General features: G+C 39.6%; 1 protein-coding gene across 2 annotated transcripts in view; it reads right to left on the reverse strand.

The window, feature by feature from the left end:
- Positions 1-20,387, reverse strand: part of TBC1D30 (TBC1 domain family member 30) — a 52,176-nt gene extending 31,789 nt beyond the window's left edge. For both annotated transcript variants that reach the window (XM_033058005.1, XM_033058004.1), the window contains exons 1-2: positions 20,135-20,387; positions 17,673-17,837 (exon numbers count right to left, since the gene is read on the reverse strand). In XM_033058005.1, the coding sequence (XP_032913896.1) occupies positions 17,673-17,837; positions 20,135-20,387 (418 nt within the window). The remainder of the gene's footprint in view (positions 1-17,672; positions 17,838-20,134) is intronic.
- Between the last annotated feature and the right edge of the window lie 86 nt (positions 20,388-20,473).

Genomic DNA, 20,473 nt, shown 5'->3' on the forward strand with positions numbered 1-20,473 from the left:
CATCTGCATTAACTGACAAGACAGATGACATTCAGAAAGGATTTTGAGGGGAAAAAAATTTAAAATGTCTGGCTGGGCAAAATATTTCAGCTCCAGTATTTTACAATAATCAACATGAAACTTTGCTTTCTTTCCTCCCTCTCTAGTTCATGTATTCCCTCCCACACAACGGAGTCACTTACTGAAAAACCTCACCTCCTTATTTGGTACCTCCTTAAAATCTTACCACCATCTGCTACACATCCATTTTAAGGCCAGAGAACTTCTTAAGAATACTATATGTATTCTTGTTCTTTTGTTACAATGAACCTCAGGATGGTCAGTCCCAGCATCAATGCCAGGTTTTGACCAAATTTACCTTAAACCTCTCCATTCTTTAGCCCCCTTCTGCCTGCACTGGAACAATGAGTTAAAACACAGGCTGCCAGAAAGGGACAATGAGTACCAACAGGTGGGGCAACAACAGGAACTGCAGCAGAAATGGGACCACAGAGCAATCTCACTTTTAAATAATCTATTTGTTTGCATGGGACTTTAACTGCCCAGGCCCAGGATTACTAGAAGGCACAATTCACCACTTCTCTTCTGAGGTGTGTTAAGAAGACTTTATGTAATTAAAATACTAAAAATGGTAAGATATCTTCAGCTGGGTCACTGCATTTCATGACCTCCACATCCTCCTCTTTATTTCACAGAAAATTGTAGTGACCTCCCTTGATTCTGATTTGCATCACAACATCCCAGTAAAACAGTAAAAGTTTGGGAAGAAAGTTTATTTGCCACAACTCTCAACATCAATGTCAGCAAAAAATACTTAAAATGATATGTACCCATGAAAAAATATAGTAAATATATTGTATGATAATACTGTAATATGATTCGTCCAAGAGGATTTTGGAAATCACACTTAAACAGCAGCACTACAGCAGCTGACAATACAGCAAATATCTGAAAGAAATATATATCAATAGGATGATGGGAAAAAATATATTGCAACCACAAGGGAAGACCTGTTGTACTGACCAAATCATAGGGTCACTGTCTGCTAAACCCCAGAGCTTCACATAGTACTTTAAAGAGCCCCAAAAATGTATCCAGAAAATGTAACCCTATCACCACAGGGTTTCCAATAGCTCTACAGAAGTTAGCAAATAAACCAACATATGTTTTGATGTGTTTTGTAGTTCACCATGAGGCCCAAAAGAAAAAAAATATTTCACTTTCAAATGACAGTATATAAGAAAAAACAAGCCAGTTTGAGATTCTCCCAGAAGGCAAAACTATTTAAAATATATCTAGACCATTAAACCATCTCCACCACTGGAGCACAAAATTCCCATCCTACCCAGTTGTATGTGTGTTCTATTATTAAAAATCACCTCTGAAAAAACAGCCCTGCTTCCTTCTGCATGATCCTAAAAGCCTAAAAACAAGCACAACCCACCTGGAGTTTCACACTCCTCCAACGCACAAGATGGAGCCACCTCTGACAGCATGAAAAGAGGTCTCTGACTTGTTGAGTCCTTGACACCACAGCGGCACAGGTGCTACAGCACGAACACAAAAGTTCCCTTGAACACAAAAGCCGGTGAGGTGGCACAGCCCAGCATTCCTCCCACCTCAGCCTGCAAGGGGGCATCCTCTCCTGCACGGCCCATACTGCTCTGTCCACAGCCCCTGGTACTGATGTGCTGCCCCAGACTGTGCAGGGAGTGCATGCTGTGATCCACCAGATACCTGCAACTACTCCATGGACCACCAAGCACAAGTCTGTAGCAGTGTTTTGTGTATCTGTTTGCATCACTGTTTCAGGAGCACCTAACAAGGGAGCCTATGGAGAGATTTGTGTTGTGCAGAAGGAGCAACATGATTATGGACTAACAGATTCAGTTCTGCCATCAAGCTGGTTTCTGTTGCCAGACAAGTAATCCAGGGTTGTCTTTACTGCACAAAGGATGGCTCCAGAAAAAATACAAAATACAAAAACAAATTTTTGCTACTGTATTTGTGCCTAGAGAAGGTTAATTCTATGTACTTGTTGAAAGCAGGACTCAGGAAAATGGTGCAGTGTGTTCCCACGCCACAGTCCCATCAACTCAGCTCTAATATTTTAAACATTTTCAACGCATTAGTCATCATTTGTATCACTTTGTACACAAATCTCACAAAAGAGGTCAAGACCTCGCTGTGTCCTATATTAGATATCACAGACAAAAGCTGCAGAACCAGTCCTTGTCTAGAAAGTTATTCAGCACAAATTTAAACTACAGAATGGATAGGAAATAACATCTATGATTTCCAGGAACAGAGAACAAAATTTATATGATTTAGTCTAAGGAAGCATGCAGCTAGTCAAATGTTTCCTCTTCCTTTATACTTCAGGCACATATCCATACTTCTTACTTCCCCCTTCCAAAACTGCGAGTATGCTAATTACACTTTAATACAGTTTTCTTTTTAAGGAAGCCTTAAAACAGCACACTTGGTTTTGGTGAGCTTATGACAGAGGAGCTGGAGAATTCTCTTGTTTATAGGTAAGAAAAAGAATATTGCTTGTATATTGTTTAGCCCTATCTATTGAGGACTAATCTAGAGACAATTGTTAAAATAGTACTGCTTAGTATGGTATATATCTTTCAACAAGAAATTAATCCACAAGTCTGTAACTCATGTAAGATGCTCACAGTTGCATATGCACTACATGGTCCTTCAGCTATCACAATCAGGATTCAGCCACGAGAACTTCAGACTCAAGATTCTTTGTTATGATCTTTAGTTGCGTGGTTCTGGTTTTTTACCCAGCTCTCCCTTTTTCCTCCCACAAACATTATCTATTCCTGCCTTCTGTATTACACACTTGGATACACTAGAACAGGATTGATGAGAGGAGAGAAGAAGGTTCCCCTCAATAGAGTGAGCATTCCCTATCTACAATGTAGGTTGTAATTTATTCTTTGGGAATGATGGACAGTCACATCCAGTAAGGGTACTTTCAAGTTGAGTAATGTTCATAATCATATTGTTTCTTGAAATTTTTGGCAGATACACCCTGAGAAGTACACCAAAGTTTTCCAGCATTAGTGAAAGCACTTGAAAATATAATATATCTGCAAATCAATTGTGAAAGCAGTTTACAGCACAATGGGATGGAGCTGGGGTGACCAGTTTACCATCTAGGGAGGCATCACATTCCTGGGCAGTGAATCAGTGCAGGTAAGGCTGACTGCAGTCCTTCAATCCCTTGGCTGTCCATAGAGTAGCACAAGATGCTTATGCAACTGGATCATGTGGTGAGCATATGAAAGCTTTCAAAAGCCTTTCAGGCTGCAAAAGCAGTCATCCAGATGTGCCTGTAATCCTCCTGAACCTACTCATAACCTCTTTCCATTTGTAGATACGTAACTGTTCAAATGAATGAGGGACATGGAGAAAGACTTAACATTTGTACATAGTACCAAGGCTACAGGCAGCAGCAGCAGACCTGCATAAATCCGTCTCCCACATCTGAACTCAATCCAGCAGAGCAAAAAAGCTCCTGTTTTTCCTGAGTTCTTAAAAAAACCCTCATCAGTAAGCCAGAAGCTTGTCTTAAACCTGTCTGCTACATAATCACATTAGGCTAATACTGAATATATTAATATTAAAATGCTTTGCTTCACAAATGATTAACTCTCCTATGTCGCCATCTCTCACCACCACATTAATAAGTTTGTATTCTGTAGTATCTGGAGTTCCTAGGTCAAACTACTTTTGAGAATAGAAAAATTTAAATTTGCTGGTAATTCAGCAACCCTGAGCACACAAGTGAGAGCAACTAGTGCCAATGGGCTGGGTAAAAAAGACGGCTTATTTCACTCCAGGTCCATCACTGGGGATGAACTGTTTCCAGAGCTTAAAAGGAAAGAATTGAAAGAACTCCCAAAAAGTGGAAACTGACTCATGTTTTTTAAACATCATGCAGCACAGATCACAGGCACCTCAAATATTTCAGAAAAAAACCCCAAACCTTACTGATATTACAAAACAGATGTGATGTGGAAAGTTTTAACATATGGTTCAATAGCTACACTGAAAGAACAAGGCAGAGATTTAACTCAGAACTATCTATGTGGGAAACAAGAAGAGCTTAGACCGATTTTGTTTGATCACAAGACAGCAGCTAGTTCACCTTATTATGCCAATAATAAAGGACACCAAACTTACACAACTGAGTATATATGATATACTATTAAATCAATCTGTATTTGCTGCAGTGCCTGTAAATCCTAATTCTGGGCTCCAGCACTATTACTACAGTTACTGCACAAGTACAGAAAAATCTCAGACTGCCTGCTTAAAAAAAAAAAAAGAAAAAAAGGGAAAGCACATTAGCAGACAGATAAGTACAGGCTGCCAGATGATACTGAATAGCTTAGTGGACAGTATTCTTAATATAAGAGCTGCTATTGTTTCTGTGGCCTTCATGGTAGAGCTGGGCTCCAGGGGACACACCATGAACGCATAAGGTCAATGAGAGTGCTAAGAGATCAGGTTTTAATCATCACATGTTCAACATGGTGAAACATCTATAAGAAAATGCCAGCAGGGGGGGAAATTGAAAATGTACTTGTTTTGAAACACTGGTGGGATAGAACTAGGAGGCATGAGCCAAGCTCGAATACTAAGTAGGGACAACAGAGAAAAAAGCAGGTTGTGAAGAGTTTTGGATATGAAAGCCACAAGAGGAAGACAGATTAGATCTACAATGACCATAAGGAAAGCACACTTGCATTCATGAAAACATATGTACAAACACTAAAACAGGTGATTAATCCACTGCTGAAGTCCACTTTATGTTTAATTTTTTGTTCATATATATGTTGTCTTCCAAAAGGAGGAAAATACACCCAACAAAAAAAGGAGCTTGCAGAAGCTTCCAAATGCTATGTTCCACATGCTTCTAAAAAGCTCTTAATCAGAGGAAAAAGGTAGCAAGATAAGTGGATAGATATCTCCATGTTGTAAAATTGGCTGTGTCTGTAATTCAACAACAGCATCTAGGTTTCTTATTATATTTTTTAAAATTTGGTTCAAATGCATAAATAAACTCTGAAGTTATAATTGCCACTTGAGGAACAGTGATGAAGAAAATAAAAGGAAGGGGAGAATCAATTTATTTTACTTCTTGCCTTCACATCCCAACTATAGCAGTAAAGCTATAGTAGATGCATCTCATGAGCAAGCTAGAAGATGTGTCATGCAAGCAATGTTAAAGTAACAATATATTTTAACTGCTGTAGTAACCAGTATCATAAAGTCCAAAGTTAACAACTGGAATAAAAGTCACAGCAATGCTTGTATGGTCAATAAAATAGAGAGAGAAAACCTTTTAAATTAAATACAAGTAATGAATTGAAGCAAGGTTTCAGAGAGCAAATTACCTTCTTTTAGTCAGAGAAATTATTTGTGTCTACAAAAGAAATTAAAAACATTGTTTTGGTAAGGCATATATTAAGAAGAAAAATTGTTGAAGAAGCCTATGTAATAAAAAAATATTGCTGAAAAGTATGATTATAAAAGTTAAGAAATGTTTACTAACCTTGCTAAACGATATGAACTAAATGCATATCTTGGCCAGTACTCACTCCAGAATTCTGCTTAAATGCTACATGGTAATTTTAAAAAATAAGTCATCAACTCAGCAGAAAAACTAATGCAATACATGAAAAAAAGAATTCTGACAGGTATGATTTGTAGTTATGCTTAAGATAATATTGCAGAAAAATTGAGGTCATAGCAGGTCCCAGATCTAAAACTGCACTTCTCCTCCTTTATTGGAATCTGATTATTTGCTTAGCACCTAGCATACAAATTGAATTTTACAGTGTGAATCACCAGCTTCATTGAACTAAACTGCTATTTCAGAAACACTAGGATTTTTATCTGCCCAACACAATGAAAGAAAAGCAAAATGATCCTATATCCCCAAAACAAGATTTATCCACAAATAGAATACTTGGAAATATTTTAGATTAAAAATTAATTGCCAAGTTAGAAAAATTAGTAATGACAAATCTCCTTGCTTTGGGCCAGGAATTATTATGGAAATGGACCACATTTATACATTAAAGTTTTTATACATTGATTCATACTTATTTGCAGTAATGCTAAGGATATGTAGCAAAGACTAGGTTCAGCCCATGGAAGGCTCTCATTAGCCATATAGCAAAGAGCCAGTGTGTCCTGCACTGCCCAAGGACAGAAGTCCAGCTTCCAGCATGGATCCTCTCTCCCATACACATGGCCTCCACAGGAACAGAAACATGACCCTTTCTGGAGCTGGGGAGGGATGTGGTGCTGACTCCTGGAGAAGCTCATATAAGCACCATAGAGCTCTTGGAAACACAAACCTTGATCAATCAACGGCAAGGCCGACACCACCACTCCCGTTTTTTGGATCATGTATGCATTGGTTCCCATTTGTAGATGTCACTAGTTCCATAGAGGAAGTTTTGCATATACATGGAGCTATTGCAACCCAAAGTCCTCCAGTCCACCTCATTCTCTTCATCTCCCAAGTGGACCATAGCTTAACAGAGCGTACTCTCCAAGTGTTGGAAACAGAAGCAGCTAGCAAAGCAGAAGAACCTCTAACCACCACCTCTACTTCCTAAAAAAAATACACATTAGTCATTTAAGCAAGTTTGACACAGAGAGTTTTTTTAATGAAGTTTGTGAGATGAAGAGGAGAAAATAGTTATCACTTCCAACAACATTGCTACGCAAAGACAACAGCTAAATGACAAAACTTCAGTTCATAACCTACTCTTACAGGGCAAGTTTATTGAATTGGATGTGTTTAGGATTAATCAAAGGCTCATTTAGCACTGAGGCCTAGAGCCATTAAAATTGATTTTGAGCATGTACAACACCACATAAGCACAAATTTGGCTAACAGCAAAGCTCTGACTACTTACTACTATATAGCTCGGGACAACTCACTTCATTTCTTTAAACATGTACTTCTGCCAGTCTTCAAGTAATCTTGTCTCATTAAGTTTGCTTTTCAAAGAGTATCATACCATCTATTCATCCAGTGCTATCTATCTAGTTTGTCCAGCTCAATAGGTACCTGATTTCTAGACCTCTCCAGATATTACTATAAATATCAGTAATATTTAGCTCTTCAGATTAGTATACATTTTTTAAAAATCAGTTTTGCACATTTATTACCTCCCCACTCTGACTTCCTTTAGTTTCACTGTATAATTTTTTTTCCTTCAGGATCTAAGGTCCAATAGCTACTTCTGCCAACGAGCATTGGATAAGACAGGAAATTAGCAATAACATGTTTGGTGAAAAAAACCCAAAACCCAAACAAACAACGAAAACCATGCAAACACACACACACAAAAAAATGTTAGCTATTAACGATGCCTAATCCAACCCAAGAACCAAAAACTGTTCATGGTCTGTATTTGGCCACATGTATTGGCAAGAAAAACATGTTGATCAGTACCAGATTCTCTGATTTTTAGGAAGTTACAATAATTTATAGAGAACTTAATTTAGAAGCCATTTCAATGCTGACAAAACATAGCTAGAAGGTTCCAGTTTTTACTAAGAAAAAGATAAATTACAGGCTTTTAAGTAAGATGATGTAATGTGAAAATGGAACATAGACTTGACTTCTCTGGAAAATTTCAAGGGTATGTGAGGAGCTCTCATTTATGGTTCAGTAAATCAAACTGAGGTTATTAACAGCTTCAAGGAGAAAAACATTTTAAAAATCTGAGATTCACATTTAACTCTTCCTTCAGAGTTGCTCCAGTGCAGAATCATAAACAGGACTATTGATTCAGACAGACTAAGTTCCACAGCCCACTTTCCTAGCATCTTTTTTTTAACACCAAGCTATCTCAAAGCTGCAGAAACATAGCTGCTGGCACTGCCTGATGCTCCATAAATAAGTCTATTCCTAGCACTAATTATCCCAAGCAGCTGTTATTCTCCATTTGATCCTCAGTATCCAGGAAATCTTTTCTTCAAAGGCTAATGTGACCAAAGAATGTACCATTTGGAGATAAAATGCATCTGTGTTATTTAAAGGCCATACACCCTGTTGGGTATTTTCACTGAAGGCCCATTAACCCTCCTACAAGTTCACAATGTTTGGGGTTGTTTTTTGGGTTTTTTCCTTTAGAAGAGAGCATTTCAGTAAGAAAAAGAACAGCATCATTTCTTGTACAGAAGTGTAACCCCCAGCAGAACAAAAGAGAAGGCAGTGCTCAGCTAGAAAAGTGTGAAAGACTATGCATACAATCTAAGAGAACTTTTTCTCTCAGGCTGTTTCCACATCCAAAAGCTTGTCAGAAAAACATCAAAGACTGAAATGACATGATATTACAGTTATGCAGCTCACACAGCCACCCCTGCAGTGAGCTTTATACACAAACCCTTACATCTTGGTTGTCCAATATTTGCCACAGATGCTCTGGCTCTCACTACCTGCAGGTATCAAAGAAGATCTACTATCAGTTCAGAATTGTAAAGATTTGTGAAATATGAATGTATACTCAGGTGCATTTCTCACACATCACTGTTCCCCTGTGGCATTTGACAGCACTGGTTGTAGAGCCAGTTTCCTTGCAAATTGCCAGTTAGTGCAGTTATAGCCTGGATGCTGATAGCACCTCACAACAAAGCACAGGAACATGCAGGCTGAGCCCTTTGCTCAGCTGGACCCTACACCCCACTCCTGCCCCCATGGCCAACATTCACCCTGCCCCAGGGCAGACACTCAGCTGCTGGGCTGCAGCAGGATGAGCTGTTACACACTCTCCCTGAACCTACATGGAAATTGGCACTTCACCTCATTTAATCACAATTATCCCTGGGTGACTGAATAGAAGTTTTTTCAGTTTTTCAGGGAACTATTAGAATAACAAAACTTTACCATTGATCAACTATCCATCTGAACAGCTTCAACTGAGCAGAGGGAACAGCAGTGCCTGCCAGTTATTTCTACTGTCATGACTGACAGAACTGGAGACAGAGAACAGGCTGTTCTGACTTCGTTGTCTCCAAACAGCAGCATCCTTCCTCCAGCATGCCTCCTCAATTCGAGTTAATCAAATCCCACCTTCCAAAGTTACTGCAGTATCAGAGAAATAAGAGATCACTGGTTTGAGAACCACTTTTTGCAGGCAAATTAGTACAGAAATACTACAAGTAGTGCTTGATAAGTAATCCAAAAAGCTCCACACACAATAATCTGTTGCATTAATGCCTATTTCTAATACTAAGGAAGTATTTTATATAACAAGCACTCTCCAATACATCAACTTCTCATGGCACAGCTGCTATGAAAAGTGTAATTCAGTGGAGTCAAAATTCTACATGTATTACAAAGCTAATCTTGTAAGGTTAGCTATGATTTTTCAACAGCAACAGGATTACTGTTACACAGAAAAATATGGAGAAGCAGCTAAGCAGTCAGCCTCCAAGTTGTATGCATACCCAAAATAAACATATCCTCTGGTAAGCACTAACTCAACCAATTTCATTGTTGTCACAGCTGCTAGCACACTGACAAAGGACAGTTACATCATCCTACCCCAAATGCTGCAGGACAAGAATTTGATCATGACTCTGTGATCTGTACATCCCTATACCAAACAAACTGCATTTTCTGTCGCAAACCAGGTCTAGATCGAGCAGCTAGATTATTGCTTACAGAATGATTTACTGAATTTACTGTTCAGTTCCATAATAAATAATGAAACATTTATTCTGCAAAATATCCTTTTATGTTTTAACTACATTCAGCTGTTACTATCCCATCAAGTTTCTACATCATTAAAAAAATACTGCTGAACTATTTATTAGGGAGGAAAGAAAGAGAACTATTTGTATCAAAGAAAGAGAACTATTAGATAATCAGTGGCTGATTCTCTCACCACCTCAGGTGGCCATTGTAAGGTGCACCTTTCATTTTAGAGGCTGAGGCCAACCACAGAACACATCTACACAACACACTTCAGACAGGTCGATTTAGCCCCACTACACCCTCACCCCAGATATCTGCCATCTCCCAGGGTGTGGGAAATAGAAAAAGTAGAAAACTCTCAGAAGCTGCATGAAAGCAAAACTCAGAATTGAAGAATGCAAGAATACATATATACAAGGACAAGAAACAATAAGGTTGTGTTTTAAGCTGTGTAGAGATAGGCCTTAGAAAACATATTAAGCAAGATAATAGAAAAATGTAAGTTTAATAATAAAGCTTTATCCATTGTTTTTAAGCTAACAACAAGCACTCATTGTTAAAAGCAAGATGTACATGTAACTTTAATAATTGGCTTAAGTAAATGCCTGTAAGCTTTTAACAGTATCTATTGGCTAGAAATCTTTTAAAAAGACCTTGTAACAAAGAGAATTTCAGCTGTTGTTGTAATGGCGAGAGCTTTCAGCCGTGTCTCACCCTATAATGAGGCTGATGTGCTGAAATAAAAGCTCTAAGACCACCATACCTGCAGCCCCATCATTACTATAAAGATACAACAGACTAGGGCAAGCATTCCAGGTGGGGTGAGATGGAAGGCTGCAGGAGCATGGCTATCCATTTCACAGGGCCCACAGCTTATACAGAAGTGAACACTACAGCTGGTTGACCAGGGTCTCCCAGGTCTCCCCACACTGCTGTGGGTGAAGGGCTGGTATGTCTCAGAGCAGCAGCCACCTGTTTCTGTGTGAAGCAGGTTTGGGGCCATGTTTGATGCTCAACAGGCAGAAGTGAACAGGTAACTGAAGGCTCTCTCTTCTCAGAGGCGAGTGCCCTGAGGTCAGCTGCTCATTTTGTTCAGCTTCCACCTAGCCCTGAACCCCTGCATCTCCCTATCTGAGGGAAATCTCACCCCTCCAGACACAGCAGCTCACTGAAATGGAAAATGAGTGGCAGCAGTGAGCCAGAAGGCAGCACCTTCCTCAAGGACATAATGATCTCTTAGTCAGCAGGCTCCACACTGTCCCCAGGAATTTACCAACAGCAGTGACCCCAGCTCTGAATGCAGCCAATTCTCTATTAGCAGCAGCAGTAGAATGACACTTAAAAGAAAAAAGTGCCAGTCAGATGTAGTCTTATACTCTGTCCTGATACTGAGCATAGCCCAGAGTCACTGGAAACAGACTCCCAGGGCTATTAACAAAAGCAATCTTACCTCTGGCTCCTGACGTTAGTTGAAGCAGCCACCAAGAGTTTGCTTAGTTAAATCCTGAAGAATATAGCTGAAGGAGTCCATGATAAAAGCCATTTCCAACAATTGCTCAAATTTTAGCCAATTATGAGATGGTATCTGTTCTGAGGAGGCTGGGACATATTTTTAGTAGACATACAACACTTTAGTGGTCAGAGAGTTAAAGTAGTTAGGAAAGTATGTGACACAGAAAAATAAGGATTCATATAACCCCTACAGACTCAGAAGGAAAACATATGGTTTAAGAATGCATGTGGGCTCCTCAGCTCCCTAACCAGCTTGGCAATCCCAGTGTTGAGCAGCCAGGGAGTGAGCTGCAGAGATGGCTTGCTGAATGTACCCGGGAGGATCTCTGTAATATAGTTGGTTGAAACCACTTTAACGGAAAGGTCTGACAAAATACCAGTTTGTGGAAAGCAAAGTCCTTCATAGCAAAATGTCATCCTTGTTGAAAACAGATTTCCAAATGCTAAAAGCATGATTTTGACTCTTTTTAGGATTAAACATTTTATCATCTTACTTGAAAATAGCTCGTTACATAATACGAAATGAAAAAGGCATCTGAACAAAGCATTCTTGTTTGAAATGCAAGCTTTCAGAATTTTGCTTCATAAGCAACTGACTCTTGTGAGTGGGTGTTTTATTTCATGCTGGAACAAGCTATTTTAGTTGCTCTACCCTTAAAGCAGAATTTCCCTCAAAAGTGAGGATTCCAGGTTCTGTAATGCTCCAAGCACTTAGTTCTTGCCACCTTTTGAATCTGATATTCTGCAGTGACACAGACCACAAGAACTTCTCAGTTGATATATTACCAAATTAGACAGCAAATCCAGCCTCTTTCTTTCTTTCAAGGAAAAACAGAAAGAAAAAAATTATCTTCTCAACACCAGAAAAGTAAAGAAACTTTACTTCACCTTAGGAGTTAAGAAAGTGAAATTAGCCTCCAAGTGGCCTGAGAGGTACCAAATCTGCACAATTTGCCAGGTTTTTAAGGAAACTGACTGCACAGTTTGCCAATTTTGAATTTATATTACAGTTTTATTTTCACAGCAATAGAAGATGGCAGGCAGTTTAAGTATTTTTAATTAGCCTGACAAGGGATTCTGTTGACTCACACAGCAGTCAGCATTCTGGGGCTAGCACAGATCTTACTGAAGAGGTGGCTGGAGACAGTGCAGTGGGGTGGTCTCTCCCCCAAGGGCTTGCCAATGCTACTGCTCATCAAGTGACCCAAGACATCAAGATTCATTATTTACAAGATCATACATACTCTGTGTTCACATCCCATTGGCAGCACAATTACACTTTAAATCGTGTGCTACATTCATAGTTCTCTGGAAGAATATCCTATGAGAGGGATGGGACAAGTGCTATACCAGATCTTTACTGACTTGCTGCTCCATTAAACTACTCCGCAAGTCCCAGCATCCTGGCTGTGCTGCTCAAAGACCAGTTCCAATATTATACTCTCATCAAAAGAAAGTAACCATGGAATTCACTGCTTAAAAACTCCTCAGGATTATTCTGCTAGTGATTAGCTGTCAGTCTGCATTCCACACAGCTGTTGTTATGTTTGACAACACTCAAACTCTCTCCCAGTCTAACAAACAGATACTCAGAATACACAATCTAATTTATATTAGCAAATACTAAACATGACACACACCTACTTATTGAAACATTTCTTCATACCCTGATGCACAGCAATGAAGGTTGCTGTTTGCAGTCCTTCCCCTCTGAGCCTAACATTAAAAGAAAAGCAATCCTTCTCAGCCCAGGCTCCAATTGCAATTCAATAAGCTTTCAGATTTTCCAGAATCTTTGCTGGCTGAAGCTGAATGAAGTATGCTAGTCAAATGGCATTTAATTATATTAATCTCAATAGGTGGCTCTTTTAAAGGGTTCTTCAGTAATACTTTCAAGAATTACAAGATTTATTAATAATGCTGGGTAACAGTGAACAGTAATACCACACTTAGATCTAAAGCCATTTTGCCTTGTGCATGCCCATCCCAAGGGATCAGCAGGTGAACTTTACCACCCAGATCAAAAGAACTGCTGCCCAGTGGCCCTGTGCAGCTATGGACCAAGCACACTGCTACCATCCCCACTGAACCAAGCTCCAGCATCACTAAACACAGGTTCTCTCCTTTTCTAACTGCTCCATTACCTCACTCTTGGCAAACCAGCACAGGACACAGAATAGATCAGTGCCCAACCCACCTCCACTAAACTGCCATAGCAGCAATATTCACTCTGCCATAGCAGCAATATTAACTGAGTAACTCAAGTCTTCATAAAGAAATAAAAAATTAAACCAGAGAAATTGGGGTGTACTGGGAGGTGAATGGGAAGAGACAGATAAGCCACAGGCAAAATTTGATATGCATTAATTATTACAGATGTACGTAAGTACTTGCCCCATGTTACAAGACATCTGATCCAGAGTGAAATCAATCACAGAATACCAGGTTGGAAGGGACCTTAAGGATCATCAACTTTTCTCAACAAAAGCATGGTCTAGACAAGGTGGCCCAGCATCCTGTCCAGTCAAATATTAAAAGCATCCAACATTGAGGAATCCAACATTTTCCTGGGGAGATTATTTCAGGGGCTGATCATCTTCATTGTGAAAAATTTTGCTCTCCTCCAAGAACCTTATCAAGTTCAAGTTCAATCAAATCAACATTAGCTGTGTCTACACTATATTGTGTTAAAGTTGTTCTTGCATCTTTAACCAAACTTTTACGCTACAATTGTGACTTTCTGGCTTGGTTTTATATAACCATGTTGAGGGGAGAGGATGGATGGAGAAAATGGGCAAGTAGATAATTAATACGTGCAGGAAAAGGACAAGGAAGAAGGGGACCAAGGAATAATGTGAAGAAAGCTCAAGGACAGGGAGTAATCTGGGTAGATGCTGCAAGGTAGACAAGATACAGGGATGGGGAAAATGGAACAGAGCTAAGAAGTCCAATACTTAAAGATTGGGTCATGTAATAAAGCATTTAGCAGGAGAAAAAGATAAGATGGGACAAGACACAGAGATGCAGTAGGACCGAGGAGACAGAAAATAGAAATTTAATCTAGATGTACGAGTACTTTTACATATCTAAGTTGCACTTTTCCAGGTACACATGGTAACATGATCTTGCTCAGTTCTTTCTTAATCAATTTGTGCAAATAACATCAGCCAATGCTTTCCCAGTTTCCTCTGAATTCCATACCCTGCAAGAAAAGTTGATGCTATAGAGACAGAACCTCATTCCCAGAAACTGAGGAGACTTCATAGCCCAGCCATTTACCAAGAAACTGTCCATGCTCTGGGGACATGCAGGGGACAAATCTATGCCCAGATCATGCCAGTTCACGCTGCCTTTCTATCCAGTTAAGATGCACTCAAAGAGATTGCAAACACCACTAATAAATACAGCAAAATACTCTGAATATGGCATAACACTCTGAATTTCTCTAGTTGGATTCCAAAACATTCAGCTCATTTAGTCAGAAGCTTCTGAATAACTCTGACAACAATGTGGGAATTAATGATCTCAGTTATAATTAAAAAAACATTTATCACTGTTTTCCATCCATTTCACATAAGAAAACTAGCATTTGCTTTGTGAATAACATTTATTTGACAACCTGATGCTAAGCCTTTTCACCCAATTCTTGCCTGACCACATTTGTAAAGCACTTCCCTTCATGTTTCAGGAAGGTTGATGGCTTTTGTATCCTTATCAAAACCAGAGATACACATCTAGTTCTGCACAAAATAAAATATTCTGTCTCCCTCTACTGGCTCTGCATTAAATCAAACTAGAAAAAGGAAAAGAAAAACTAGAAAGCAAATGTTTATTATCTTAGAGAATTCTATACAGAAGCAATGTTCAAATAACAGAATATTAATACTTTAATTATAATTTCTAAATAAGTATTACAAGAGACAATACTGATCTTACTGAACACAGTATGAGGCCCATTTAAAGTCAGGTACATAGCACCACCATAGTGAGACAGCTATGACAGACAAATTATTTACAGCTTTAGGAAATTTTTAACTAAAATTATTTCTTCATTAAAATACAAGAGAATATTAATGAACTTTCTGTTACTTTAGCTTATTTTATATTGAATGAAATTTAAGCATTCTTGCTTGCTTCCAGACAGACTGACTTACAATTGAGCTAGATGCTTTTATTTCTAAATAAATTATAGATAATACATGGGTTTGGTTTGGGCTGTTTGTTGGTTGTGTTTTGGGTTTGTTTTAATTAAAATCAATCAAAATTCTTAATTCATTCTTCATTTGCAATTTGACCAATCAAATTTTGTAATATTTGTATTTTGTAATGACAGCAATCTGTCACTATATAAAATACAAGAGATGACTTTCATGTACTCTTTAGATGACAGTTGCAAAACTTTGTTGTTTTTTTACTGAATTCTGCTTTTCTTAAATGATATAATTAAGTGCATAAAGTACTCTGCTTAGTTTCTAATATGGACTTGAAATAGTTCATAGTGCTCCAGAACAAATATGTATATTTTCTTACCCCAAATAACTTAAAATGACAAGAGAAAAAATTCCATGTTTGACGTGAGGCCATCACTGTGATTTCTCTCTTACTAATTGTCTTCACTGGAGAATTTAGTTTAAATTTGGGTTTAAAAAGCATTATTAAAATGAAACCATTCATATATTTTACAAACTAGAAGTACAGCACAGTGTACTGATTTCATCATATATTCTACAGAATTCTCCTTTAACAGAGCCATGACCATTCACGTGTCCAACCAAAACGCATTTAACTCTGCGGTGAATTTTGCGCCCAAAAAGGTATTACCATAGAAAATAAAACATGCATCATCTGATAAGGACAAAGGTCAGCAGCATAATGAGAATCACAGTAAGTTATGAAGTTTTTCCTGGCAACTGTTCCTCCACATTCACTCTACCCACTCCGGGGAGGAGGCTATCGGTGCTCCTGAAGCACAAGCAAGTCAGATGTGGGCTCCCAAAACTGTCAGGGGGCCAGGCCTTTTCTGTGCAGGCAGCAGAGACCAAGAGCCAGCACAGGTCTAAGACTGAGGAGTGGCTCCCTGTGTGAGCTGCAAAACTCACAGATCCTGGACTTTCTGACACTGAACATAGTTTTGAGCACAGAGTTTTTTTAACAGTACCTGTTTTTTCTCTCTGTAGAAACAGATTAAAGCATTGTAGACATTATGTCAGAAAATAACAGATCAAATTTATCTGCCCTGTGATTTCTGAACTAACTGAAATTACCACTAGGAGTTAATTAGTCAAGCAGCAATCAAAACAGGTCACACAGAATTTCCATCTTTTCATGAAACACTGTTTGTAATTGGTCTGTATAGATAGCTTAAACATAGCATTCGAATATCTGAACATGAAATCTGTTCTCAAGGTTAATTGAAAACTACAGTTCTACATAAAGATTCCACTATGTAGGGGAAAAAAACATTCAGAATTTACAGTCAAATCCTCTAAATAGTCAGAAAATTCAAGTAGTCTTATTTAAAAAACTATAGTATATGCTTCCATACTAGTGGCATGGAGGCCTTGGTTATCAAGTTGGTGTTAGGAATATAGTTTTTGAGAAGAAATATGCCTACACAGTAGATGACAGCCAAGAACTTTCATGCCAGGTTTAAGTAAAACAAAGGAACGCTTTCAAATGCTTAAAAATTAAGTTTCACATTAATAGACAAGTTTTTACCTTGACTACATTAGCACATGCCACTACAGTAAAATTCTTTTAGTGAAGTCTTTACATGCACCTCAAAGCTCCTACAGACATTTTTATGAAAAGACCATGCTTTATTTACTGTACCTGAACATTTCTGTACCTGTCACGCTGCATGTTAATGAAAAAATAAGATGAAACATTAGGTTATTTTCACACATCCCTTCCAAAGGTATAATTTCTATTTATTCTTACACATGACATTACATTTTACTTTAGAAGAACCATCAAAAAGCACTTCAGTCTATCTTAAGACAACAACTTTGCCAAATCAAATAAAGTTTTGCTGTGCAGGAAAAAAAAGGCTAAACAATTAAAGAAAAACATTTCTTCTCTTTCCCACAATCTCTCAGAAACCACCAATACACTGATGCTGATAAAGGGCTTTGAGAGAAGTAAGTCAGTTTTTAGTAATGCTCCTCACCTTGGATCAACTTGGTAGAAAGGAATTACACAGAATTGATAGCTGAGGCTACAGCAGCTTACCCACCTGAGCTAGCTGAACTTTGCCTGTTTCCAGGTACTACTGACATTATTAGGAGTCAGTCATATCTAAGGAATAGCACAGCCTGGCCTCTTGACTTTAAATTAAGTGTGAGGACTTAAATGAAACACTGCCCACACTAATGAAATAAACTATTTACACTAGTACACAGAAAGTACTTACAACGTTTCTGGGAAACTGCCTGTAAACAAGCTGTGACAATGTCGCAGTTCTTCTGGACTTTTTGTACAAGCCTGTCTTTCTGCTTCAGAAGACGGAGCAACTTTGCTGATTGAACAGAAATTCTGTAATTCAGTTCTCGTTTTATAGTTGTTAATTCATCGACATCTGCCAACAAGCAGAGAAAACAACTTCAGTACAGGCCAAAACATTCACTAACAGCTTATTGTAGTTGACACGCAAAGGCACTCGCACCACAGACATTTACAAATACTAGCTTTCTATAAATGACAAGTTCTATTGACTGGGGTAATTCCCAGTTATAAACACTTCCACAGTCTGAGCCAAAGTCTTTAATTTTCTTTTAAACAAAAATACTTCACAGAGTATGAATCATAACAATTATGCTGTTATAAACTCCTTAGGAACGTGACAGATATGGACAGAATATACCAACAATAGCACAACCAGGAGATACATTTTAAATACAGTACCTCCCAGAAGCTACCCTGCACGGAGAAGATACACATTTGTAACAAAGGAACATGCTCAAGAAGCTGCCTGCAAAGCTACAAATGCAACTCCAGAATAAGCTCTAAGTGGGAAATTCTTTCCCCTAAGATGCAAGTAGATGGCTTCAGTCATGGCCTCAGTTATCTCCATCAGTTACAGTGCCACCAGACCCCTTCAACAAAATGTCTCAGCCCAGTTCTAATATTCCTCTTGTTCCCCCATGAGGTGAGCTTCAGCATCAGAAAAGGGAGTTATTGAGGAGATGTCATAAGTCCATTCATTTTTCTGAGTCCTCTACTCTGCTGTCAGAGGCTCCCCCACCAGTGAAATCCTAGGTCTTGGCTATCACATGTTGACCTCTTCAGCTCCTCCCTGTAATAGCCTGGTACAGCTTGCCACCAGCATCTACACAGCTGCCTGCTCCCTGCAGCTAAGTTTTCAAACTATCACTTTCAATGCAATCCCTGTCCCCTGATGCTGGTAAGAAAATCAACCCAAAAAAATCCATTATTCAGTAACCTGATCTAAAGAGAAAAATATGTAAGCATCCAGGAAAAGTGGGATGGTAAAGAGCTCAGCTCATTGGCAAAACTTTTTCAATAATTATAGAGAGCTTAAGGAAAAGGACAAATTAGGCTGGAATGACCATCAACCATGGGCTAGTGAAAAGTATGACTGCAAGGATGGGGGAGCCACCGATAAAACAATACTGTATTTTATAGCCACTGCCCCGTTTCAGCACCTGCTGCTGAGATGGAATTCTCAATCAATCACTTGTACCAGGCAAGGTAATTTAAAACTAGATCTATGGACTTGAAATTTTAAAACAAAAAAAAAAAAGAAAAAAAGAAGAAAGGTGCATCTGTACTAATTTATACAGTCACAACCAGAGTTGTCTGGTGAGTTTTACTCTTTCCCACTCCTGCCAGTTAGCTGTGCCTGTAAAAACCAGTAACTTGGCAGCAAAACTAATGAGTTGAAACGCCATAAGATATATTTCTGAACAAGAAAATTTCCTGTTGAGTCCCAGGTTGCCAAAGGACACAAAGAAGAACTTGAGCTACATCCTAGTAACATCAGATGGCGTGTCATCTCATTAAGAAGCCAAACACGGAAGCAGATAGCTGTTTGTACAGCTCTGAAAAACAGGCATATTTAGTCACCTCTTGGGTTTTTTCCTCATCAAAAGGAAAAGTGATTAAACATCAGGACACAAGAGGCCTTTGTTCTCTTTTCCTTTTCATTGGATCAACTTGGAGTTGCACGTCTCAGTCTTTCACAAACACGCACTGTTGAGGCTACCTAACCTTCATAAGAATTCTTTGAAATTTTCATTTAGATTCTGGTTGATTCCAGCATTTACATTTTTCATTACACTCCTTTATTTTCTGGAAGACATGCCAACCTCCAAATAAGCTTCACAATTTAGCTTACAGTTTAGCTTTAGTCCAGTAGAAGTAAAAGGCCCTTAGAAAAAGTCTCTCTTATGATACTGTATATGTAGGATCTCTTCTAGATTCAGAAAGTAAGGACGAAAACGAAAGGAAAAGAGAGGAAAAGAAAGGAAAAGAAAAGAAAGGAAAACTGGACATTTACTCATTACTGTAAGTGAGAAAAAGCACCAAATTTGCAGAAACACAAAAGTTTGGGCAGCTAGTCACAGAAACGAACAGCAGACGACCCTAATTCACCTCCTAGGGGACCTGAAATAAAAGAGGGAAGAACAGCACAGGAGACCCTAGCGTAAAGGAGCTCTCAGCTAACAGCACGTGGGAAGCTTCTGGGAGCCGGGGCCATGCAGAAAGCTGGGATATGGACACATATACACACACAGAGACGTGTGCGCAGGCTCGGAGGGCACCTGCGGGCAGGACTGCCTTGCACGCACAGAGGAAAAGCGAGGCACGGCGGCAGGGCAGGCAGGCAGGGCAGGCAGGCGGGGCGGGCTGTACCTTTGAGCCGCAGGTATTTGACCTGGCTCGGCCGCTGCTGCAGCTCCCGGAGGGCGCGGGAGCGGGCGCTGCCCGAGGGGGCGGCCGCCTCGCCGGCGCTGTACAGCTCGGTGAGCAGCCCGCTCACCAGCGACGAGGTGCGGCTGGACCGGCCGCTGCCGGGACCCGCCTCGTCCTCGTCCTCCTCCTCCTCGGCCAGGCTGTCGGCGCTGCTGCCCGCCCTGCCGCCCGCGCCGGGCTCCGCCGCATCCATCTTCCGCGGCGCCGGGTTCCGGGCTCGGCCCGGCCCACGGTCACACCGGGGTGGGGCGGGCAGGGGAAAGGGAAGCGGGCGGGAGA

This window comes from Catharus ustulatus, chromosome 4, assembly GCF_009819885.2.
Source record: "Catharus ustulatus isolate bCatUst1 chromosome 4, bCatUst1.pri.v2, whole genome shotgun sequence".
Classification (NCBI taxonomy): domain Eukaryota; kingdom Metazoa; phylum Chordata; class Aves; order Passeriformes; family Turdidae; genus Catharus; species Catharus ustulatus.